The following is a 26,477-nucleotide window of genomic DNA, read 5'->3' as shown; positions in this document are numbered from 1 at the left end:
AAAATGATTCTCATCATGTTATATATGAATATATGAAGTGATGTTTTTAAATTGTTCCTGACTAGCTCATTCTCTCCTTTTAAAGAGGGTTTATCTTTCACTGTGGAATAGGCTACTTAAAATAAAATTCTGTCAGGCTCCAGCCATCTCATTATATTCATTAAATTACCCAGTTTGAACCCCCCACCACCTGCTTTTTGGCAGTTTGGCTCACCCTTTAAATGAAAACTAGGCCTCTTTTTCTCAGACCAACCATCATTATGGTCATTTCAGCGGTGCTATATGAAGCATTTATTATTACCTGTAATGTCTGAATAATGGCAGTGAAATTTATAAATTTATAAAACACCTAAAGTTCAGCCTAAGTACAAGAGGACTTTGAGATAGAAACACAGATGGAATAACCTTTTAAAAAGTAATACTTGAGTATTTTCTGAAGAAACCCAATAAGCTGAGTGACATTAATGCTGATCGTGTCTAGATTCCTAGCTGCTGGTTACTGGATACACAAAGTCCTCTTTGCCTTCGAGGTTGCTGTTTACTTTAGTATAGTAGTATGTTAAAAGAAAAATAATGCCTTTGCCCATTACAAAGCCATGGTTACCTAAATTATATTAGATTAAAAAGCAATATATTTGATTAATAGAATGAAGGAGAGATTCATTCTATTGTAGGAATCCTAGTATATGACAAATAAAAATAATGCAAAAGTTGGAAATAAATCAGCATTTAACAAATGTTGTTGATCCAAGTAGATCGCAATATTTAAAAAGATGTAACCTTGCAGCTTATATATAATAACGAAAGAAGATAGAGTTGTATATTTATCTCAATAAATGTGGAGGTATATATGTTAAGCTCCCCTAGGTCCCTGTTAAAGCACTAAAAGCTATTATCAATGACAAGAGGAATAGACTAAAAGCTTTTTTTCAAACTTCTTTGTAATGAAATGAAAGAGAAAGAATGCAGTGAAAGAGGAAGAGTGGATATAATAAGCATAATGTGACAGAGCTTCCCTAAATGTCTTTTAGGAGTTAAAGTGCTCAAAAGAGATGAAGGGCTTATACATAAAGAATATAGAGGACAAATCATTTTATATAAAAACACATAGGCCTCTGTGGCAATTTAAAAGCAAAATTAAATGTTATGGAATTATTATGGGGTAATGAATTACCCCAAAGAAAACAAAATAATTTTGTCTAGAGGGCTTAATTATTATTTTTCACAAATAGCTGACATTTATGGAATTTTTCCTATGGATGGCATTGTGCTAAGTCGTGATGTAATAGTTAATTTAACCTAGCTCATATGTGTAAGGTGGACTCTCTTGTTTAAGTTTGTAGATTTAAGTGGTATAAGTGTGTGTATGTGAGATAGCCTACACTTACCCAACAAAGATGAGAGGTGACATTAGGGTGTTAAGCACCAAGATGGGAAATCAGCCTAAGGTCGTTTTGCCTCCCCCCTTGAAAAGAACCACAAATAGAGATTCTTGGGCCCCTTTCCCTTCATGCCAGATCCTTGTCTCCTTACAAGGACACTTTAAAGGGGTCGTTGGAAGCTATTGCCACCAAACTCAGCTGAATTCACAGAATTCAGCTCAGGACCAAGTAGAGCCCTTTGATTGCACTGGCAGTGCAGGGGTAGGGACGAAGATGGAGCCACATCGGAACTTGCCCACTTGGGTTGTCAAGTCTTTTTCCAGACCCTGTTCCCTTCACCCTGCTTTTCAATAATTACAGCTTAATGCCTTTTATTCAGCAGAGAATTTCAAAAAGTTACACAGATTTCCTAGAGCAGAGCAAACTAATCAGAAGAAGAATAGATAAATGTCTTGTGTTGGTGTTATGCCAAAGCTGTCTCACAGATGTAGAGTGATTGTGTTATGTGTTTCTCTCTTTCCATCTGGCCCTAACAACTATAGCTGCTCCAAGTGCAAGAGAGGTGAGCTTAACCGCACAGCTTAAGAAGCTGCAAGAGACCATTGAGCAGAGAACAAAGATAGAAATTGGAGACATTATCCGGATCAGAGGTTGTATCCACACGTACAGAGAAGAGCGAGAAATCCGTGCCTCTGCTTATTGTAAGCACAAGATAATTCTGTCAAATTAGTTGTTACTCTGGATGCGTGTCCAGTAAACTTATTTAGCTAAAAGTCAAACTTCTAATAAGTTTAAATGAAAAAATTAACTATTTTATGGAGGAAATTATATTTCATAACATGCTTTCTTTAGAAAAGCAGCATTTCTTAAATATATTTTGAAGAGAGGTAACTATAAATAAATTAGGAAAGAAAACAAGTGATTTATTATGTATAGCTGGAAAATTTATTTGGACTACATAGAATTTCTAAAGTACTTTGAACTTCTAAGTATGAATCCATTTAGGGCAAAGTGTTCATGTTCTTCCAATGATGGAGACTCTTGAATACCGTTGAGTTCATTAACTTTGAAAGAAAACAGCTAATCAGGTATGTGGCATTCCTGCATCATTGGAGTGATGTCCTTTGCACTGCTCTATTTTTTGCTTGGGAATATCAAGGACAGCTCCTGTTGCCCACCGTTGTAACAGATGAGCAAATAAGCTCATGCGTCCTCCCTAGTCCTAGTCTATTTCTGGCCAAGCCCGTGATGCTTAGGGCATTGCATTCCCTCTTGCAGGATGACTGAGAACTGTTTATTGTGTCTAGACTATGATCCCTAGGCATCCACAAGGAAGGAGAGACCCTCTGAATGTTCATTTACTGTCATCCTAGCAGCAATTTGGATATGAGAAAGAACTGATCTCAGTGTAATTTCTGTGACATATTTTTCCCTGTGGTTTCTTAGATAAAGTGGATGATCCAGTGTGTAACATTCAAATTGCAAGGATGCTTGAACTGCCCAATATCTATAGGAAGGTTTATGACCAACCTTTCCAGAGCCCAGCCCTAGAGAAAGAAGAGGCACTAAGGTAGGTTATGGCCTATCCCTGCTGCAGATGTGACCACAGCAGTAGTAATGCCAAGCAGGGGGACCCCAGATGCTAGAGTGGCCCTAGCTTTAAATTCTAAAACTCAACTTACTGTGAGGCTCTGGGCAGGTCTGCTCACCCTCTGCATGCCTCAGTGTCCTCATCTGTACAGTGAAGATGATAAGAGTACAGATGTTGTAAGGTTGTTGTGAGGAAAATATATGTGTAACCGGAGCCCCTGAAGAATGGAAGGAGCAGAGAAAAAATATTTAAAGAAATGATGACTGAAATTTTTCCAGATTTGGTAAAAACTAAACTCACAGATCCAAGAAGCTCAATGAGCCCCAAGGCAAGAAACCTGAAGAAAAGTGCACCAAAGTGCATCATAATCAAAATACTTCCCGATGACAAATCATCATAAAAACTACAGAACACGATATCAGTCATTTTCCACCAGGGATGCTTTTACTTTTTTGCGTACGGGGAAAGAAAACAGGAGGAGTAAGCGCACATCCGTATTTGCTAGTATATGCATCAAAGAACTCTGGGAAAAGACAATAATAGAGGTGGTCAAGGGGATGGGAGCTGGGAGGAGGGTAGAAAGGCAACTTTTCACTGTGTCCTTTAATTGCTCATATATGTTATATATTTTTAAAAATTATATTTAAAAGCATCCCAAACTATAGGCCTGTATAAAGTAAAAAGCGAAAGTTCTCCATTGTCCTGGCTTCCATCTCAGAGCCTTGCCCTAGAGGTAACCACTGCTGCCCATAGATTGAGGTGTATCCTTTTAGATGTTTTTCTTCCGCACATGCATGAGCATGAATGTCCACCATATATTTTGTGGGTTGTCATTTCCTCTTTTACAAAAATGAGACCATACCTTGTATTCTGTAAGTTGACTTTTTTCATAATCTATCATGAATATCATAGTTCCTGTAGTTCTGCCTTCTCCTTTTAAACAACTGCGCAGTGTTCATAGTATGAATTGCCCTTTATGTCAAAAACAAGTGTCCGTATGGTGTTGTGCTTCCTAGCTAAGGGTCTGTTTACGCACACCAAAAAGCAACAGAGGTGATAGTTTCCTGCAGGGCTTTTTTTTTAAACCTTCCTCAGCAGCAATCCGAGTGCCCTGGACCTTTCCAGTCTCACATGCCTGCTAAGTGAAAAAGCCAAAGAATTCCTCGTAAAGAACAGAGTGCAAACCTTTTACCAGCAGGAGTTGGAAATGGTGGAGTCTCTGCTCTCCCTTGCCAATCAGCCCGTGAATCACAGTGCCTGCTCCGAGAAAGTAAGTGCAGCATGCCCACGTGAGAATTTTAAGTGCCCTGTCCCAAATCTGCAGCCAGCTGGAGGGTGTGAGTGAACGTGACTGGCGGTAAGACTCGCAGTAAGACTCACAGGGCGGACCCACGGAATAGAGGTTACGGTTCTATCACATGTTTCTATTCTGGAAAGGTCACCGACCACTAAGAATTTGAAATGAGAATACACCTGCCCTTTTCACCTCCTTACTTCATTTCATTAAGCTTAATCTTTGGGTAGAAAAAATAATACTAGTGTAAGGTTCATTGTACTTCCTTCTTAGTACTCACTGAAATGGGGTATTTAATCTCAGCAGGAACCAAATGAGGGGAGAACAGATGAGAAGGTTGTTTATTGATCAGCAAAGTGATTCTCGAACTTGAACCAAGATTTTTAATGACTAGTTGTCTTGTCTCTTTTTCAGAATAAGGTTAACCTATCATGTTTTAGTTTGAATAAACACCAAGTTGTATTCAGTCTGGTTTATAAATAAAAATTTCAAGAAACACTTAGGTCATTTTATTCCTCCCATTTTTTTTTCACCCCTAGTATTACAGGTAAACTGTGGTTTTTTTGGTATTTACACATTTGCTTGAAATTGAGAATTATTGGAGACTTTGGTGTTAGGCTTTCCCTTTCGTTATAATTATTGGATTTTTTTTTTTTTTGTTATTATAACATGATTCGTGTTTATTTCATTTATTCCACCAGGGACTAATCTCTGCTTAAATGTCACCTTCTCGCCCTCCTTGACTATTTACTCTGACACCACCGGCTTCCTCACTATGTTTTCTAGCACCCTGTCTTCATATCTGATGATTATCACTTGTATTTATGTTTGCCTGCCTGTTCCTCCACATGAATTTAAGAGGTCTCGTCTATCTTGTTCTGTTCTCTAGAAGGCTTTTGACAATTATTCTTTGGTTGAAGAATGAATGTTTTCTAATAATTCAAATAGTCCTTGAAAATATCTAGTTAAAAGTAATTTTCCTTCCCGTCCTAGTTACTAGTGTCATGAATATTCTTCTGGAGATAGTCTGTGCATACATAAACTAGAAATAGCTGTATCCCTTTTTTTACACAAATGGTAGCATGCTAAATACTAGTCTATACCTAGATTTTCATTGAACAGTATGTCTTACAGATTTTTTCCTAGCTGTACGTAGAGATTTGTCACTATACAATAATCTTCTGTTACATGTACCATAATTTATATAAACAGCCTCTCCATTCCTGGATTTTAGATATTTTTTAATCTTTTGCCATTTACCAACAGGTCTGCTCTGAATTCTCTTGTTAGGTAACATAAGTTATTCTTCATGATTCTAGTGGAACAGATACCAAGTCCCTATTCAACTTTCTGAGCATGACCACCGCTTCTCAGTTTCATTCATGAACCTAATTATCTCTTCCTGTCACCAGGCTTTGTGTCCAGTGACCCATGATTTCATATACAGAGATGAGGGATATCGTTTCAGGAAACACCAAGGCAGAGAGGGTCATGACTGGTCGCTTTGTCCTTTGCCACCGTTGCTTCTAAACAGTTGCAGCTCTCCAGCTGTCCGCTGACAGCAAAATTGACCTTCTTCCCATTTAATCATTTAGAGGAGGCTCAATGCCAAGTTGGCCTCCTAGGACTTCTGACCACTCTGTTGGCATGTTTGGAAGGAAACTTTGAAGCTTAGTGAAGACCACATTCTTCCTGTGGACCAGCTCTTATGCAGTGGCTGTAATTAAATAAAGAAGAGGTCTCTGAGGACTAAAAGGCTCCTCTATTCAAAACGATCCGTGGAGAGCCTTTGGCAGGTTATCTTTTTGGAAATGCTTAGAGCAGAAACTTATGCCTGCTCAGTGCTGTATGTTTAAAAGGAAATGAATATGGCACTATATTTGTTTTGTCTTCGGAAACTTTTTCCATCAATTATGAATTGTTCTCTCAACATGGCTCTGCTTGGGCAGGTCAATGTCATTCAAATGAATCGTGTTTAATAGAGACTGAGAGGCTAAGGATGCTTTACAATGATGTTGAAACCCTAGATCCTTTTACACTTTGTGTTGTCATACAGATGAAAGCTTCTCAAAAAATCACTATTATAGTCGAGAGGCAGGGAAAGAGTAGGTTTGAAGGTTTTCTTCTTTCTTTCTTTTTTTTTTTTTCATAGTGACTCTCTTAGCAAATCCAGAAACCTGATAAGCAGGCCTTGCAAAACCATTGTTTCTTTGACAGCTGGATAAATGTTGAGTTTGTTTGGGAATGAAGGCTATATATATTTCAGAGATCCACCCAGTTCCTGACCTGCCACGAGGAGAGGCCTGCTAAGGCTCAGCATGTTCAGCCAGTCAGTTTTTTCCTCTGAACAGTTTTAGTTTCCTGAATCAGAGGAGTCTGTCATTGCTCTTTAGAAAAGAGATGATTGGAGGCTTTACCCTTGAGACTGTGTCTTTGTAACTAGAAGGGAGATTTGTCCCAAGGTCAGCTGAGGCAAATGTTTTTGGAAAGGAAGCGTCACATATTGTTTATATTTACAGAGAGCCTTTTCTCTTGAGTCCTCCTCGTTCACAGCTGAAACTGCTTTTAATCTCACGAGCCCAACACTCCCTGCTGCTAGACCTTAACTAAAATCTGGGAGGAAGAACCAGGTTTTATACATGGTCTGGGGAGAACCAAGAGTCATTTTTAATGACAGGAATAGTCTTGTGACAACATCTCTAGTTAGTTTCTGACTTAGTTCTGTCTTGGTAAGATGTAACAAACTCGACCCTTAGGATCCTTATATTAAATTGACTAAAGAAGACAAATCTTAAAATTATACGTATTAGGTAGTTATAAAGTTGTGTGGGGCAGCCTATGTTGGGTTGTCTTTTCCCTGAGAGCATTCATGTATGAAATTAAAAGCAGCTTTGCCTGAAGGTCCCCACCTCCTCCCCACTCCCCAAATAAAAAAATGCATTGCTCAGGATTGCTAGGTGGCGTCTTTATTCTAAACACACCCAGATAGCATTTCTGCCCACAAGTGTCATACTTCATGGCCTTATTCTCCCTTTAGAGAGTGGGTACTGTCACACCCTGGACTGTTGGTCAGCCTTTAGGCCCTAATGTTCTAATTGCCAGGTTCTTCAACTTGTTCTTTTAAGGAAAAACTTAGGAGTATTAATTTAATTAAGAGTATTAGACACTCCTCTTCAGCCCAGGAAAGCATGTTTGTAAAACATTGCCAGGATCTATTAGATTAAAACAGTGCTTGTTGTTTGGGAGGCCTCTCCTAGAAAGAGACGATTTCTTTAGGGATGGAATTGTCAACCCTTGGGGCCATTTGGGAGTTTCTTTCCTCTTGTGAATCACTTGGAGGAAGAGTCATCAGTAAATCTCAAGCACACTTTTTCTCAGCATCTCTGGGTGCTGCCTCAGACCTCCTTCATAAGTACCTTTAATTGGAGGTAGGACTTTGCCTTCAAATAGTTTTTTTGGAAGTGTTGCCATGTTTCTTTGGTGCTCTGATCTTTTTAATATCTTGACAAATTTTGGTCACATTAAAAAGGGATTCTCACCTTGAAGGACAATTGTTGTTCATCATTTTGCTTTAGGAATGAAACACACCCTAATGGAATAATAAGAATAGAGCCTCTATAATGGCATATTTATTTCCATTGATTTCACAGATGTTTTATTGATCATCCACTGTGCCAGAGAGGAGGTTGCTGAGATGAAATACAAAGTCCCCAAATCAAGAAGCACAGTCTAGTTAACTGTGGTGGGACATAGCTGAAAACGTAGCTTCCTTGGGAATAAGAACTTGGAAGGCCCCAGTAACCTCTCTAGGCAAACTTGTCTCTTAGGGAAGGAAGGAATATTAAACTTGAGAAGACAGCAAACTGACAGCAGCTGAAGTTCCTTCATATGATGATCTTTCTTCACTCTAGGACCCATGTCTACCTTCACCCCAGGACCTCCCTTTGACAAGTCTATGCACAGCTTTTTGCTGCCATTGTTATCCATTTAAAATATGAAGACTAATATTTTCTACATGGTGGAATCTCTGACTTATTTCAATATATGTAACATTCCTTGAAGTCCTTAGGAAGAGATTTTATATAGCCACAATTTTCATTGGAAAAAAAAATGAGCTAATATGTATACAATATTTTAGTTCTGTATAAAAAAATAAAAATTTCCCTTTTGAGTTTTCTATTTTGTATCATTGAGTTAAACAAATCAAACAAAAAGTCATAACCAAGGTTATCAAGCATGATCCTATTAGCACAAACTTCTCAATCCTTCTTAAATCTAATCCTGCTAGGCTGGTGTGTACCTGGATCTTTTTGACTCAGCACATAAAAAGCCTGTTGGGTGAATTCATAAACCAGTTGGTCTAGGGAGTTGATGTCAGGTGCTGTAACATGGGACTTATTTCTTTTCTTCTCATCCTTTTTTTTTTTTTTCTTCTTTCCACAGGAGGCTTTTAAAAATGACACAACTGCCAAGGCAATTCATAGGATATTTAAGAATGCTATAAAGCTGCTGCAGGAAGAAGGACTCGTTTACCAGAAAGATGATGGTTTTGATAATCTATTCTATGTAAGAGACTTGCAACTTAATTTTTTTCCTTCTTAGCTTCAATTACCAATATATTTGCTATTTAAGAACACCTATTTACTATTTTGAAAAATTGGTCATTAAGAAGGTACGTAAAGTAAGGAATGAAAGTCGTTGGCCCTTATCTTTCCCCAAGGTACCACTTTCAACAGTATATCCTTCTAGATATTTATCTGTGCCTTTATGATAAATATATGCTGCTTGACGTTTTTGGTTTTGCAAAAAAAAAAAAAAAAATGTGATTATTCCCTAAATAAGGATTTCTCAACCTCAGTACTCTGGGCCAGGTGAGTCCTTGTTGTGGAGGGCTGTCCTTGGCATTGTAAGATGTGTAGCAGCACACCTGGTCTTCACCCACTACATGCCAGTAGCAGCTCCCCGGCTGTTTCCAGACATTGCCAAGTGTCCGCTAGGACACTTGAGACACTTCTCTAAATAATGCTCAGCAACTTTTTTGACACCAAAATAGCGTCTTTCCATGTTAGTGCTTATAAATTTACCTCATTTTGGACATCTGCATGGTATTCCATATTATGAGAACTTGCCATAAATATTTCAGTCCCTTCCCTCTGATGGACGTTTATGGTGCTTCCAGCTTTTGCTCTCACGAATAGTGTTGCTATGGCTATTTTTGCACAACTATTTTTGTGAACTTATATAAATATTTCTGTAAGATTGACTCCTTAAAAGAGGAATTGCTGGAGCAAAGGGCATGTACCTCTAAGCTTTTGTTCCACACAATCTGCTTGGCAGCCCAAATCTGTACCAGGTGACACTCTCACCAAGGGTACAAGTGCTTGTTTGTCTCATACTTCCAGAGTTAAAAGTTTGCCTCTCACTGCCTACCTTTAATCTTGGAGGAGCCAGGCTGGAATTGGGCCTCCTCATGACGTGGCGTTAGCCACAAGTGATTTTCCTGGAGAAAGATCAGAATCCTGAGGAACCCCAGAAGTCTCACTCTGTAAAGGCACAATTCCTGAGAGGAAGCTTTCCTTAATATAGGATATTTTCTTGATGCCTATTTATTCCAATGATTCCCTATTTTAAAGCATTTTTAAAAATTAAAAAGATGTTTTATATGCTATTTGAGTGACTCTTGAAAAGGTTATTCTAATCTGTATAAAGGTGAGTGCAGTCCACCCCCTCCTGATGGGCACCTCACCTTAACACCACCCCTTCATCCCCCCATCCCCACCATTTCCACCCGCCTACTCCAGTCACATTTCCCCTAGGAGGCTCCTGGCTTAGCCGCCTGGGTCTGAGAAAGCAGCTCTTTCTGAGGAGCAGCCGGAAGTTGGGCAGCAGTCCAGGGCTGAGGCATAGCTGGGCTGGGGCACTTCCTCCTGTGAATCAGTATGAGCTGGAATGGGGTAATCAAGTGCTAATAGCGCTCTTTTCCTCAGACTTCACTCCTCCCCTCTCACCTCAGTGCCTGGCCTTGTGGGTTTCTGTTTTCTTGAGGGCTTGGCCCCAGGGAAATTGTTAGCACAGCAATGTAGACACTTCTGTTTTTACAGTGCTCCAGCTTGCAGCAGCTCTCACCACACTACCTCATTTAATCTTCACAATAACCTTAAGAGAAGGTGGGCATTATCAGTATCCCCATTCTTAAATCTGGTCATTCTCTAAGTTTCATCAAACAAGCACTCCTGATATGTTTGTTCGTGTGCTTTTTTTTTCTGCCTTCCGCTTTTCCTTCCTCTTTTTCCCTTTCTATTTTTGTTTTGTTTTGTTATTAGATTTACTATTGAACATGAAGAGAGACCCATTGGGTTGCTTTTTCCCTCTTATCTGAACCAGTTGAGAAAGAACCTGGGTTAGGTTTGCCTTCTAAGACAGAAAGGGTTTCAGTGGATAGACTAGGTTTATTCTTGCTAGCTTTTCCTTACAGTCTTATTTCTTTTGTTTTTCCTCATGGACGGGAGAAGGCAGGTGTCAGAGCCCAGTGGAAAGAATCCTGGGGTTGAGATCAGAGACTTTGATCACTTGTCCCTCCCTCAAAAATATAACAAATAAGAGAAATTTTATGAATGTGTTATAAATATTTAAGAAGAAAGTTGCTCCTTAAAAGTATTCCAGTTTTTCCGTAAGTCGTAGCCTTAGTAAACCATCTCCCAAGGGAGTGTGCCTCTGAGGTCAGCTACAGAGCAGTGAGCTGCTGAGGGGCAGAACTAGTTTGACAGTAGGCCAGGTATTAAAACCGCGTTGTCAATGTAGGGGTGATGATAGTTGTGAAATCTTTAGAAACTATCCTGAATACTAACCTGGGGGAGTCTGGATGGCACAACCTCTGTGTTACTGAAGAACACTCTCTCTAAACTGCTTTTCCTGTCAGGTAACCAGAGAAGACAAGGAACTGCACAGAAAGATCCACCATATCATTCGAGAGGACTGCCAGAAACCAAATCGTAAGTGGTATGATGCACATGTGTCCTGGTGCACTGGGGGGAGTGTTCCCTCTCCGAGAACACAGGTTAGTGAGTCAGGGGACTGGGATTTCCCCAGTAGTGATTTCGGAAGTATAGCTGACCAAGAACCTGATCAGAGCCTTGGGTTCCTCCTCTTTAAAGTGGGCGTTAGCCTCACACAGTTGTTCTGCCCTTGGCTACACATAAGATTCAACTTTGGAGCTTTTTTGAATATATGGTACTCAGGTCCACCCCTAATTCTGCTTCAGGAGGGGGTGGGGTAGAGGTATGGTGGCTGAGCTCCTTGGGTGTTTCTGATGCAGTGAGGTAAGCCACTGGGCTAGGAATTATTGATGTCTTTCTGGTTCTCATATTCTCTCTAATTTGTGTTATTTCTTGTTCTACTCTTGCCTCTGTCTTTGAATCCAAACCTGAAATTTTCCTCATGACATCAGGCCCTTCAGTGTTGGGAGGAATGGTTCTAGACATTATGGTTTATGGACAATGTAATTCAGTCATATTGGAAACCCGATAATTTGGTTTAGAAAATAGTTGGTTTTAGTGGAGTTAGGTCATCCCCTAGTGGTTAAAAACTCAAACTGTAGATAGTCTGACAACAGATATTATCATTTTCATACTAGTTACAAAAAGAAGCATTAGTCCTACCTTTAAATCTTGTATAGATCGATCAATCTTAAAGGTGACTTTTCAATGTCTGCCTTTTGCAAACATATGCTAATAACATATTGGCACTAGAAGAAAATTGGAAAGGCTTGTTTATGACTGCAGATCTCCTCATCCTGCTTTCTTCCTCTCCAGAAAAGTCCACCGCTAGTTTTTTCAGCTCTACATCCCTGGGGCCTGGACCTATTCCAGGCTGAGTCACCAAGCAGAGCTCGATCAGGTCTCCAGCCCTGGTTTTTATGGTATGCAGCTCTCTTTAGACTTTAAGAACCGATGAGGTCAGATCCCAGGTCTTAAAATAAACTGAAAGCAACCCATTATTTTAATGCAAGGTTTCTGGCCTTGTTCACTTCATTCAGAACAATGAAAACACATATCCTTTAGTTGGGAGAAAAACCTCTCTGTCCACTATTTAAAGAGCTTTTAAGAGCAGTGAAATGTGGACGTTCTTAAAATGAAGGAATGAGAGGCTGCTCCCCATACAGCATTCCTGCACTCATTCTAGGCCCGTGCCACCTGGCCAGATTCTTATTTTATCTACATTAGGAACAGAATGGATTGGAATAATCCCAGGGCCTGATGAAGCAAATGAAGAGAATTCACACTTCATTTCTTAGGAGAACCAAATAGCCTTGGTGACCTGAGGATCTGTAAAGGGGCGGGTTTTACATCTAATCCACAGGCCAGCTCCTGCTTTGGTGAGTGTGTGTCAAGGTGGACAGTCTCTGTCACTTATTCTGTAAGTGGGAGCCTCTAAAAACCATAGACCAATTCTCTGGAACTAGTAAACTCCCAGAAGCCCAATGCTAGAGCTCGAATAACTGAAAATACCAATAAAAACAGCTAATAGGGACTTATCTGGGAATCTACTGTAACCACTCTTTTCCATAGGAAATACCTACGACATTAAAAAAATTATTCTGGATCATAATGTATGCACATGATTAAAGTCAAACAATACAAACACATACTCAGAAAAGTCAGACTCTCTCCCAGCCCTGAGTCCCAAGTTTCATGTCCCCTTTGCAAAGGCAGTGGTCGTTAACTGGTTTCCTACATCCTTCTAGAGACGTTGTATGTACTTAACAAACATATTTGTATAGTTTATCTTTTTTAAAAAGCACAAGTAATGGTTAGCATACAATACTCAGTGTTCCACGCCTTATATTGTAAATCTCATGTGGGCTTCCAGAGTTCATTCCAGGGTTCATAGCAACAGTACGTATAAAAGTATCTCAGTCTTTTTAATAGTTGTACAATATTCCATTATATGTTTAAATAGATATTCAATCATTTATCTAATCATTCCTACTGGACTTTTATTTTGTTTCTTACCTTTCATACAAAATATAGCACTGAGTTTTTCCTTGTCAGGATGACTAGTGGGAGAACTTAAAATTTTTAGTCACTTATGAGTGTTTCAGCAAAGTTTAAAACTATGGTTATAGAAGGACTATAAACATGAGGCCTGTTTCGGGTCCCTAAAGCACTGGTAGCAGGCTTATCTAAGACGGGCGGCATGGCATTGTTGTAAAGAGCTGGGCTCCAGGGCCACCTTGCCTGGGTTTGAACCCCGGCTCTGCCACTTTTTAGCTGTGTGACCTTGGATAAGTCTGCGCCTCAGTTTCTTTATATGCAAAATGGGGGTAATAATATTTCCTAAATGAGAGGTTGCTGTGAGGATTAAATAAATTGGTGTTTTATAAAACTATTAGGAAGACGGCTGAGTAGGAAGCACCAGGAATCTGTCTGGTGTAATAGTTTTGGGACTCTAAAGTCTATTGAAGGTTTGAAACTTCCAGGGGAAAGCTTAGACAGTAAATTGGGATTAATTTCAGTCAGTTTTCAGCTCTTAGAACAACTACCCATCCACCACCATACCCGTGTGGTAGACAGCTGTGCACTTATTCCTGGAGCAGCTTATGGGAGCTAGAGGGGGTAAAATGAGCCTTGTCCTCCAAATTTCAGGAGTCTGTGCTCTGATAATTGATTGCTACTTCTGATTACAGAGGTGCAGACAAAGAGGTGGGTGGCCATTGTTGTTGCATCTCGTCCCATTGTTGCAAGCCCCCCAACAGCTGAAGTCTTAAGAGGATTTTAAAGTACCGGTGCCTTTTTTTTTTTTTTTTTACTCCTTTTATCTCCCCCACTTTTGGGAGCCAAAAAAGAAAGACTAGTGCATTCAAAAGCAACTGCATATAGTGAGAAAATTAGAAAGTGATGACACATGCCCAGAGGAAGGTGCAGGCTCAGGAAAAAAACAAAAAAGACCTTCAGTTTATACCTCAGGCCGATCTCTGTCACAGAGACAGCCTACAACAATAAAAACAACAACAACAATAACAAAAAGCAATAACAGAAAACATTCCTGGGGAGTGGAGAGAATCTGATCTTAGATTCTCATTATTAGATCCAAATGTCCAATTTTCAACTAAAAATCACAAGACATACAAAGAAACTGGAAAGTATGGCCCATTCAAAGGAGAAAAATATATATAAATAGAAATTGTCCCTGAAAAAGATCAAATGGTAGATATAACAGAGACTTTAAAACAACCGTCTTAAAATGCTCAAATAAATGAAGATGGGGAGAACACCAAGAAGATGGTGGATGAACAACATGGAAATATCAAAGAGATAGGAAACTTAAAAAGAAACCAAAAATAAAAATTCTGGAGCTAAAAAGTACAATAACTGACATGAAGAATGTAGAAGTGATTCAAAGGTAGATTTGAACAGGCAGAAGAAAGAATCAGCAAACTTACAGTTGAGAAAAAGTGAGCAGAGTCTAAGGGACCAATGGGACACCATCAAGTAGGCCAACAAATGCCTTATGGGAGTCCCAGAAGATGAAGAGAGAAAGGGGCAGAGGGACTATTTGAAGAAACAATATCCGAATATAAAATTTGAATATAAATATTCAAGAAGTTCATTGAACCCCAAGATGAACCCAAAGAGACCACACCAAGACGCATTATAATCAAACTTTTGAAAGACAGAGACAAAAAGAGAATCTTGAAAGTAGCAAGAGAGAAATGATTTGTCACATACAAAAGGGACCATCAATAAGATTAGCAGTAGATTTCTCATCAGAAACTTTGGAGGCCAGAGGCAGTGGGCTGCTATGGTCTAAGTGCCTCAGAAAACAAACTATAAACCAAGATCCTATATCCAGCAAAATTGTCCTTCCAAGTGAGGGAGAAATCAAGACATACCACAATAAACAAAAGCTGAGGGAGTTTGTTTTAACTAGATCTGCCCTGTAAGAAACACTTAAGAGAGTCCAGCAGGATGAAATGAAAAGACACTAGATAGCAACTCAAAGCCATATGAAGAAATAAAGATCTCAGTAAAGGTAAATACTTGGGCAGTTATAAAAGCTAGTATTGTAACAATGTCTTGTAACTCCACTTTTCGTTTTCTATATAATTTTAGAGGTTAATACATTTTTTAAAATAACAGGTATTAGTCTAACAGTTTGTATTATTGTAACTTTGGTTTGTAGCTCCACATTTTGTTTTCTACATAATTTAAGAAATTAGTGCATTTAAAAGAATAACTAGTATATGTTCTTTGCACACAATGTATAAAAATGTAGTTCATGACATCATTAACTGAAAGGGCTTGGAACAGAGCTGCAAAGGAGTAGAGTTTCTGTATGTTATTGATGGTAAGCTGGAATAAGTTCAAATTATAAGTCATAGAAAACAAATAGCAAAATAACAGAAGATTCCCCTTATCAGTAATTACATTAAATATAAACAGATTAAATTCTGCAATCAAAACACAGAAATCAGGTTAAAAAAACACATGATCCAACTCTATGTGTCTACAAGAGATGGTTTAGATCCAAAGATACAAACAGATTGAAAGTAAAATGGGAAAAGATACCTCATGCAAATAGTAACCAAAAGAGAGCAGGGGTATCTATACTATTAGCAGACAAAATAGACTAAGTCAGAAAGGTTACAAGAGGTTACAAGAAAACATTGTACATTAACAAAAGTTCAATACACTAAGAAGATACAGCATGTACCTAATGACAGACCAAAATATGTGAAGCAAAAACTGACAGAATTGGAGGGAGAAAGACAGTTCTACAAAAATAGTTGGAAACTTTGGCTAGAACAGTCAGACCAGCAGGTAAGGAAGGAAATAGAGAAATTAACACAGTAAATCTACTAGATCTAACAGACATGTACAAAACACTACCAACAACAGAATGCATATTCTTCTCAAATATACATGGGACATTTTCCAGGATAGACCATATGTTAGGCCACTAAGTCTCAGTACATTTGAATAGGTAGATAATCATACAAAGTATCTTCTCTGACAAGAGTGGAATGAAGTTAGAAGTCATTAACAGAAGTAAAACTGGAAAATCACAGATTTGTGGAAATTAAGCAATACATTCTTAAACAACCAATAGATCAAAGAAGAAATTGCAAGGAAAATTAGAAAATTCTTAAGAGATGCTTGAAAACAAAAATACAGTATACTAAAACATGGGACATAGCAAAAGTGGTGTTTAGGGGAACTTTAAAGCTATAAATACTTAAAAAATGAAAGATCTCAAATCAAACTAACCTGACAATTTAAGGAACTAGAAAAAGGATGAAGTAAATCCAAAGCTATCAGAAAGAAGGAAGTGATAAAGATTAGAGCAAAGATAAATGAAACAGAGAATAGAAAATAGAGAAAATCAAGGAAATCAAAAGTTGTTTCTTTGAAAAGATCAACAAAATGACAAACCTTTGGCCAAATGGACTAAGAAAGAAAGAAGACACAAATTACTAAAATCAAATAAAAATGAAGACATTAGTATTGATTCCACAGAAATAAAAAGGGCTGGAAGAGAGTTGTGAACAACCATATGCCAATAAATTGGATAACCGGATGAAATGGACAAATTTCTAGAAACACAAAACCTACCAACACTAAATCAAGAAGAAATGGAAAATCTGAATAGACCCATAACTAGTAAGGGAGATGGAATTGGTAATTAAAAATCTCCCACAGAGGAAGTCCTAGACCAATGGCTTCACTGGTGAATTCTACCTAATATTTAAAGAACTAACACCAGTCCTCCTCGTGTAAGTGTAAGGTCACTTTGTGAACAGCCTTATAGATGACTTTGACAGCAGAATGGCCTTTCTGAAGAAATAGTTTAAGGCCTTTGTCAACATCACTGCTTCGGGCCCCACATATTTCCTGAACCTGAGCATCTTGGCCTTAACAAAAAATAATTAAAAGCCGAATGGTGCTGAATTCACTGGTGCTACCTCTGCTGTGTGCAGGCCCAGTTTGGTTGGAGTCCTTCGCCACCCTCCATCATCAGCCTTTCTTTTCAGGACAAGGTAAAGCTTTAGAGCAGGAACTAAGTTATGTGTATCGTCTTAGGTTATGGCTATGACTGTAGAATCATAGTAATTCTCCCTGTAAGAAGCACCTACCACAGGGTCTCTTTTCACTCACATGACCACTAGTGAAGTTCCCACTTTACAGATAAGAAAACAGAGATGTGAACCACTTTGCCCCAGTCATAGAGCCGGGACTTGAATTCGGGTCTGTTGGACTCCAGAGTCAACGCTCCATCTGCATTCTCTCTGTTCTTCTTACTCAGTGCTACACACATAGTGGGTGTTCAGGAAATCTTTACTGAATGAGTATTGAAGAGAGAAACTGGAAATGTGGAGACAGGTGACAGTGGTAAGTTTTCAACAGAAAGCCCAATTGGGAGGAATAATGAGTTGACAGAACCACTAGAGGTCAGAATTTAGCAAGTCTCGTTAGCCAGGACAGGCTGCCTGTGACAGTCTTTGACCCTTCAAGCTGGAAAGGACCTCACCGCCCTCTCCATAGGTAAGGAAACTGAAGCTCGAAAATAATGTAATTTGAAAGGTGCACCAACTCCCAAACCATGCTTTGCCCAACACCGCGATATCTCTTTAGACACCCTCCTGGAGCCTAAAAAATTTATCTGGGAACAACATTCAGTGACTTTGTGGAGTGTGAGAAGCCAAGCTTGGCTTGCACTGGGGCTTTAAAGTGAAAACCAGGGAGGGTTTGTTTTCAGTAATGCAGTTTGACTGACTCAGGGTTATATCATAACCCAATAAATTATATTGTTATGATACATTGTATAGGTAGATATAAATTATACATTTATAGAAATAAAGTTTCACAAAATAAGACATCCTACCTATAATGCAGTACATTCTGTAATTTTCTATTTTAGTCTTAAGAAAAGATGTTAGTCACAACTGACTAATTAATTTCACAATCTTCTAATGGTTGACAACTTCAGTGTGCCTACTACTGCTCTAAATCATTGATTTCAACTAGGAAAGAGGTTGCCAACCCTGAACCTTTATTTCTGTTTACCAGATGGTCTTAGTTTTGGGTAGAGGGTAAGAGGTTACTAGAACACAATCATCACCGTCAAGACTTCTTGGAAGCTTATGCAGAGAGGAATGAAAATGGGCCAAAGACAGGACTCCCTTCTTAACCATGGCCATCCCAGTCAGTCAGAATATGGAGGCTGCTGTATACCGACTCAGCTGTCCATCTCAAGTGGGCTCCCACCTGGGAAGCTAGGGGTTCAGTACGAATACATGCACTTATACATGTAATTGCATTGGAGAAAATAGATAATTAAGCACTAAAAAAACCATCAGGTTATAGATATAAAAGTATTCATTGGGAATCCTTGAAAGTTGAAGGCCTGAATCCTTGAGCAGTGGATCCATGTGGTGTAATAACAGGTCCAAGAATAGGTTTTTTTATTTGGTTGGTTTTTGCTGATAATCTAGACCAGTGCATTGCCCACTTCAGTGTGCATAAGAATCATCTTTTTACGATGCAGGTTTTGATTGTGGAGAAGGGCTTCTGTTTAGAGAGAGAGGAGAGCCTAACGTGTGTCCAACTTTAGCCAACTGCCTTTTTCTTGCAGACATGGAAAAGGGCTGCCACTTCCTGCACATCTTGGCCTGCGCTCGCCTGAGCCTCAGCCCAGGCCTGAGTGAACCTGTGCTGCAGCAGGTACTGGAGCTCCTGGAGGACCAGAGTGACATCATCAGCACAATGGAGCGTTACTACATAGCATTCTGAGGACAGGCCACAGACAGCCCAGGCAGAGCCGGGCTAAGGAGAAAGACCAAGTGATATTCACTCCCCGGCTCTGGTTTGAAACATCAGGCAGAGGCTTATAGGTTGGCAGTTATCTCATAATCAATCATGAAATATGGTCATTTGAGAACTGAAGTTTGACATAAATTCTGCAGACTGCCTACTGTACTCTTGGAATAAGATGACTTATCTCAGCCACAACATTCAAGAAAACTCTCCTTGTTGACCTCCCGACTGGACTGGGCACCATTCGTGAAGCAGAAGGGGAGGAGACAGTGGCTGAGTCGGTATGTATGGAAGAGGCTCTGTCGCGGTAAAGCCCATGGACTGCGGGAACTGAAGATCGTACCACCAAATCATACAGACTCAACACTTTTTAAAACTTTGGACTATCAGGAACATTCCTGTGGGCCTGTCTTAATGGTCAAGAACCCAGTGTAGGGAATTAGCTCTCCCTAGATGAGTGTTGCTGACCTATGATTTCCAAGGGTTAAGCACCATTGGTGGGTTACGAGTCCTGGGTGGAATGCTGTTTACAGAGCCACCCAGAGATGGGAGTAAATGAATCCAAGGTATGGCTCCGTGTTTGCCATTTTCCTTCTGAATTAAAAGGTGTTTCAGTACATTTCCCTGCACTTGAGGACATACGTGACTAAATTACATTATCCCTTAATGCCCTGAAGTTCCCGAGGCTTTCAACCAATGTCTGGCAATGGTAGATGTTATTTTCAAGGTTGCCATTGAATGCAGGACGTCTGACACCATCCAGACAGACTCGGAATGTGCCCAGACAGGCAGTAGAATCAAGCTTTTGCTCGGGATGACAAGGTAAAGGAAAAATCTGGGCCACGTGGTAGGCTTGTTCTAACAGCAAGATGACAAATCCAGCCAGCAAAAATAAAGTATAGAGAAAGATTCAGAGTTAATTACAGTCGTTTCACAAAAAGCATATCTGCCTTCGTCTGCTACATTTGCTCTTGACATAATAAGCTCTTAGTGGCTCAGCCAGAGAGCCTGTAGGCCTGGAGAGTTGCTCTGCTCTATGTGGAATGGAGCAGTTTTACATTGGGAAGTTGTTTCCATGTGTCAGGCTGAAGGCTATTACTGACAGATTGCTTCCTGTTGTAGACTTCGCTGACTCGACCCAAACCTCTGCTCTGTTTCTAACAGCGATTACCCACATGGCTGCCTTGTGTCCTTCCCGTGTCCAGAAGGGCCCCTGTAGAATTGGGCCTACCTGGAATGACATCCCAGTGGTTCTTCCTTGAGGTCAGCAGATATTTCATGTTGAATGCTCTTTGGGGCAGTGTGGGAAGGAGTCTTGAGTCAGGCCATTAAAAGGGCATACCTTCAAAAACGTTTCTACAATCTAAGGCTCCTACTTCTCCATTGTCACCACGTGGAGGACTGCAGTGGCCCCATCACTGTTCTGCCTGTCTTGGCCCCTCTTCCATTCATCCTCAGCACAGCAGCCGGAGTCATCCTGTTAAAACTTTAGGGCCTTTGCGATTTTACTGCTTTCTCCACCCGGAATGCTCCTTGTGCAGATAACCATATGATGGGCTTCTCCTCCCCTCTTATGAGTCTACTTGAGTGTCACGTCAGTGAGGCCTATTCTGATCTCTTGCTAATTGCAACAACCCCTTCTTCCTCCCCAGAACGCCTCAGTACTTCTGTTTCTCCACAGTACTTGTCAGTAACACACTCCATGTGTTTACTTGTCCTATTTATTACCTGTTTCCCCAGCAGAACTGTTCCATGAGAGCAGGACTCTCTCCGTTTCGTTTCCTGCTGTGTCCCCAGCGTGTAGAACCGTGCCTGGCACATATGTCAAGCAACACCACTTTTCTGTGTGTGCCTGTCTTCCCTCCACCTGGTAATACCGTCCTCTCTCCTGCAGGACTTTCTCCACGTGCTCAGAGTTAACATCCACTGGGGGCAGCCTCAGCCAGTGAGACGTGGGGCTTAAGTGCTCCAGTTCCCTTCCCCTTTGAATCATCTGTCATGGGTTCTATACCATTTCTCAGAGTTTAACTGTGGGAATAAGCTCCATCCACCCACACTAGCAGCTCTCGGTAGCCACCCTTAATTGGCTACCTTACCCTCCCTTCCCCACTCCCCATTGCTGTTTGCTGCACCTCCCAAATGAATCGCTTCCTTTCCGATCCTTGTCTCATTCAGGTCAGCTTCTGGGTGAACATAAGTTAACACCATGCTCACAAATATGTTTGAAAAATGCCTACGAATAATTATACATGTAAATTATAATTATAAAAATTATTATATTATAATTAAAAATTATAATTAAAAAATAATTATACAATTAAAAACATTACCAGAAATGCTCACCAAAGTGATACACTTGTTGCCTCTGAAAGGTGAGCTATCAGAAGCTTTTTAACTACAAATCTGTACTTTGACATGTTTACAGTTAGCAAGAGTCACAAAAATAATAAAGCTCTTTCTCACTCCCGACCCCACACTCACATAACCTGAATCATGAGTGAACTAAGAATATGGTGGACCTTATTCTTACCTCAACATAAGAACTCTGAGAAAGTGAAGGAAGCTCTTCGAAACTTTTCTGGGGCTCACTACAGTTGGGTCACTGCTCGTGTATCCAAGAGCCACCAAAGGGTTCCTCTGAAGAGGAAGGGAACTGAGCCAGGAAGGGAACTGTAATGCTCAGTGTGCACACGTTTTGGGAGGCGTGTACAGTACTAGAGTTTGTGTAAACAAGAAGACAAATGGTGCTACTGTTGGGTCAAGAATTTTTTTGAAGATCCATGATTATCTCCATCTGGTAAGCTACCAGTTCTTCTCATCACTATAAGACACTTTTCTAATTATTTTGTCCTCTGATAATGTGCCAGGACATTGGCTAAAAGAAAGACAAGTGGAAAGAGGTCTGTTCGGTCACGAGGAACCCAAGAATCGGTGCCTAGGATTGAAACCAAGCAAACTTGTAATTTTCTATTGGAGAAAACATCCACATTTTCTTATTAGTGTGTTTTCTTCTCTATGAGTGGCCTCTACAGCAAAGCTTCGCATTGTTTCCTTAGTAAATTTATGTGAAGCATATGGGCAAACTCAAAGATGGTGATGAGGCTTGCTGGAGAAGATAACAGCAGGCCCTGGGAGGAAATTAGGGCCATTTTGAAGGGCAGTGGTACCTATGGCAGAACAACCTTGCAACAGAGATTTTGTTAGTATGATAGTCTGCTGGTGGAGACTAAATGTCAGCCCAGACTTTCACATAAGAGAGTTTTTATATAATCCATAATTTTTTAAATATGTCCTATTTTTATTGAACTTGTATTAGGTAACCTCAAACAGGTAAGTCACAACACAGTACAAGGTACTGTGTTCACAAGCATTCTATGTCAACCCCCAAATTCCTGAAGAGACTCAAGTCCCTCCCTGTATGTCAAATTAAAATGACAAGTTTCTCTTTTGGAACAAAAAGGAATTTTGAAGGCCACATAATAGTCCTAGTTATTTTTAGAGACAATAAAGTGGTGTCATTAATTCAGACTGATTAGGTGAAAGGTTTGTGTAAATTGGTAGAAAATCTAGGTTTGAAGTAGTGCCATTTCATTACTTTAGGTCTACTAAGTGTTCTGTGTTACATCTCAATTTCCATGAGGAAACAGATTTGCTGCTCTTAGGATACCGGCTATAATGAGTAAGAAATATCTTAATTATGTATCATTTATTATATATCATTTAATAGTAGGTGATTTAAAAGTACTTGAACTTTAAGAAATTTTAAAACATGTCCACACAAAAACTTGTGTATGTTCACAACAATATTATTCCTAATCATGAAAAAGTGGAAACAACCCAAATGTCCATCAATGGACAGATGGATAAACAGTGGTATATCCATACAATGGAGCATTATTCAGCCAAAAAAGGAATAAAGTAGATAACTTTTACAGCATAGACGAACCTTGAAAACTATGCTAAGTGAAAGAAGCCAGATACAGGAGGCCACATTGTATGGTTCTATTTATATGAAATGTTTATAATAGGCAAATCCATAGAGATAAGAAATATGATTAGTGGTAGCAAGGGCATGGGGGAAGGAGGGGAATTGGTTGGATAAGATTTCTTTCTGGGCTACAGAAATGTGGAATTGGGTAGTGGTGATGTTTGTACGACTCAGTATACTCAAAACCACTGAGCTGTGGGGTAGGTTGGAGTTCCTCAAAGCATGGTGGTTGGGTTCCAAGGGCACGCATCTTGAGAGAGCACAACCCAGACAGAAGCTGCACTGCCATTTCGTGTATAGCCCCAAAAGCCACACACTGTCACTTTCAGTTGTCGAGGCCATCAGAGTTCCACCCAAGTTCCAGAGGAAGGGAATAAACCACCTCCTGATGGTTCTAGAAGGACATAGAACCGGCAGTATTGCTCTAGCCATTTTTGGAAAATACAATCTCTCGCAGACATCTTTCAGCTTTTATGTGCACACTGCCTTATTCTTTAAAAAAAATTTTTTTAATATCAAAAAGTATAAATAAGGAGAAAAGGGTCTACCACTTCCCAGGTACTGTGTATTTTTTAAAGATTATATGTATATTATTGGGAAAATAATTGTGTTAATAACCTATTCTTACAGAAAAAATACATGTCATTTTATATGCACTTTAATACTATATCTTAGAGTTGTTTTGTTTTTTAACTTCAGCATGCAGGATTGACCGCATTCTTTATATGGTTGCATAATTCCATTGTATGGCTGTCCCTTAATGTTTTTAAACAAACTCCTATTGAGAAATATTTACTTGGTTTCCAGTTTGATGCTGTTGCAACCGATTCTGCCGGAAACATCCTGTACATCTTCCTTTTCTTGGCATACATCTGCAAGTATATCCGCATGGTAAATTTCTAGCAGTGCAACTGCCAGGTGAAACCATGAGCATTTAAAAATTCGAATAGACATTGCCAAATTACCCACTGAAAAGATTGGTCCATTTAATACTCCCTCCTATCATTGATTTATATAAGTCTGTTTTTTACCCAAAGGCTCACACACACTTCATATTATCAAGAGTTTTAATCACTGTTTATCTGGATAGGTAAAAATGATTTCTGGATTTTGTTTGCATTTATGTGTCTTTAGGTATGAGTGGTGTTGAGATTTAGTTAAATATGGACAACCTTTAGACAGAGTGGTTTACCCTGGACATTAGCCTTCGTTGCCCGCAGAGGCTGAGGGTGGCCTAGGTCACGTGTTCGCACGGTGGTGTCAGCTGCAGAACCAACCCAGAGGCCAGCTGTTGAGGTCCTAGTTAATACACAGCATTCTGGAACGAACATCTTGAAGAACTCAAACCTCAAGATTCCCAATCTGCTATTTCAAGTGCTTGGTCACTTGCCTACCCAAATGTATATAACAATACATGAAGGCAACAATCACTGTATTGTTAACTCAGACTGCTCATAACGCAGACACCGTTCAGCTCTAATTCAGTGTCTCTGTCTCCAATGAGATTAATGTGAAAAACAGGTTGTTTTTAAGAAAGTGCTAAGTGACTGGAGAAGATAGTTTTTTAATAATAGAAATGGTCTTTATGCTACTTCGATTTTAATCAGCGTAGCCTAACTATAAGTTGATGCTTGCATTCTCTTCATCGACTGGGTTTGGTAGTTATTTGGGGCACTGTGCAACATCTCTTTTGATAATCTTAGCTGGAAATTACTTCCTCTGGGAGAAGGGTTTTTATTTATTTTTTCCGAAGATAGCGAATGGAGGAAATAAAGTAGGAATGAAGACAAAATATCCTTCCATTTTTTAGCTACAATAAGCTACCATCTTTAGAGCAAAGCCACAGTAGTGTCTGTCTCATAAGCTGTGATGTGTGGCAGTTGACTTGTGACAAGTGCTGACTTTTGCGACATACTGATTTGTGAACTATTAGTTTATTCAATTATACATTAGGTGGCAGGATAACATATTGAGCTGTTAATATGAGGTTTGTTTTCCTTGTATTTTATTTCTTCTTTCTGCTCAGGAAGTCAGCCTTGCCTCAGGGAGGTTTGGTTTGGGGGGTGAACGCAGAAGTTGTTTGTGCAGACAAGCTGGCTTATGCTTTCTGAAAGCCTGGAGCCTGGGAAGGGAAGGAGATTAGCGGGCTCTAGGCATTGCAGATCAGAATGTGTTCCCTATGGTGCCTGAGGCAGGTGGCAGTTTGGCAGGACTTCTGTGGAGAGGCTTTGTGGTGTCTCTCAAATAGCTTAGAACCTTGGCCTACGATTCCCAGCTTCAGCCCAGATTCCCAAGCTTGAAATGGAAGCTACCACAAACCTCCTCTGCAGGGACATGCTGGGGATGGCAGCAGAAGACTTGGTCTCAGGATAAAAGTGGACATGTCTTCATTTTCGACGTACTACGTAACCTCCTGGACTTTCACACATTCCCAGAGAGGGGAGAGCCCGCGCCACCCCACTACCACCAGTATTTTCCTACCAGACAAGAGGATGAGGTTTCCAAGCCTGTGGTAACTTAGAATGAAGAAAAAACAAATCTGAGAAGTCTCTCCCACCTGAGTCTTGGGAATAAGATTCATATTATACTAAAATTATAATAAATTCAAGGTGAATCTAACAATAGAATCTAACACAGGAGAAGGCCCCAAACCACCTGAGCAATAAGCCTTCTAACAAGAAGAAGCTTGAAAAGACCTTATTCAAGCTGCAGCCAGCCCAGCCCCGCCCAGCGCCTGGGGAAGAGTCAGCAAGCTACGTATCCTGTGGTTTCTGTCTCGTCCAGGCTTGCCTTGACCTGGTAGAGGGCAAGAAATGGAAACCCCACTCCTGGGAGTGACAGCTGTCTTGGGAATGCTGGTGTCAGCACTGTGTCAGGGGGTGGGCCGTCTGTACAAGCAGATACCCTGTGCAGGACGAGCACAAGAACAGGAAATGATCTGCTATTTTGTTGTATACCCAGGTAACCAGGAAAAATGGGAGGTGGGCAGGTTCTGAACCTACAGCTGAGTTCTGGTTATGTTCCCACAGGGCTGGACATATAACTAAGACTCAACTGTTCCCGAGTCACCTGGAAGTTTGTGACAGATCCAGCAGTAGGCACAGGGTAGTGTTTAATAACTTTCAATGGGAGAACATTGTACTTATTGAGCGCCAGCTGTGTGCAAGTCATCATGCCAGGCATAGAGGGGGATGCTAAGACCAAGCATACCTGTCTTCAGGGATCTTTCAGTCAAGTGAGTCATAAGCACATGTCTATGTGATTTATAAGCCATGGTTGCAAATATGTCTTGTTTGACCTTCAGAGTTTTAAAATTTTATACCAACATAAATAAACTGGCTACCATCTGTATAACAAAAAGGTACTGGGTATACGTGTGAGTGTGTATCTCTGTGTCTAAATGGCTACA

General features: G+C 40.0%; 1 protein-coding gene across 7 annotated transcripts in view; it reads left to right on the top strand.

Moving 5' to 3' along the window:
* STN1 (STN1 subunit of CST complex) overlaps window positions 1-21,547 on the top strand; it is a 33,781-nt gene extending 12,234 nt beyond the window's left edge. For 5 of the 7 annotated variants that reach the window (XM_036222804.1, XM_036222802.1, XM_036222803.1 and 2 more), the window contains 6 exons: window positions 1,925-2,083; window positions 2,829-2,952; window positions 4,069-4,243; window positions 8,711-8,833; window positions 11,187-11,259; window positions 18,899-21,547. In XM_036222804.1, coding sequence (XP_036078697.1) covers window positions 1,925-2,083; window positions 2,829-2,952; window positions 4,069-4,243; window positions 8,711-8,833; window positions 11,187-11,259; window positions 18,899-19,056 — 812 coding nt within the window. In that variant the 3' untranslated portion in view covers window positions 19,057-21,547. Of the gene's footprint in view, window positions 1-1,924; window positions 2,084-2,828; window positions 2,953-4,068; window positions 4,244-8,710; window positions 8,834-11,186; window positions 11,260-17,569; window positions 17,656-18,898 lie in introns of all 7 variants that reach the window. The other 2 variants (XR_004951393.1, XM_036222805.1) reach the window with 2 other exon arrangements.
* The last annotated feature ends 4,930 nt before the right edge of the window (window positions 21,548-26,477 follow it).

Source organism: Rousettus aegyptiacus, unplaced genomic scaffold, assembly GCF_014176215.1.
Source record: "Rousettus aegyptiacus isolate mRouAeg1 unplaced genomic scaffold, mRouAeg1.p scaffold_m13_p_6, whole genome shotgun sequence".
Classification (NCBI taxonomy): domain Eukaryota; kingdom Metazoa; phylum Chordata; class Mammalia; order Chiroptera; family Pteropodidae; genus Rousettus; species Rousettus aegyptiacus.
This window is presented reverse-complemented; position numbering and strand designations above follow the sequence as displayed.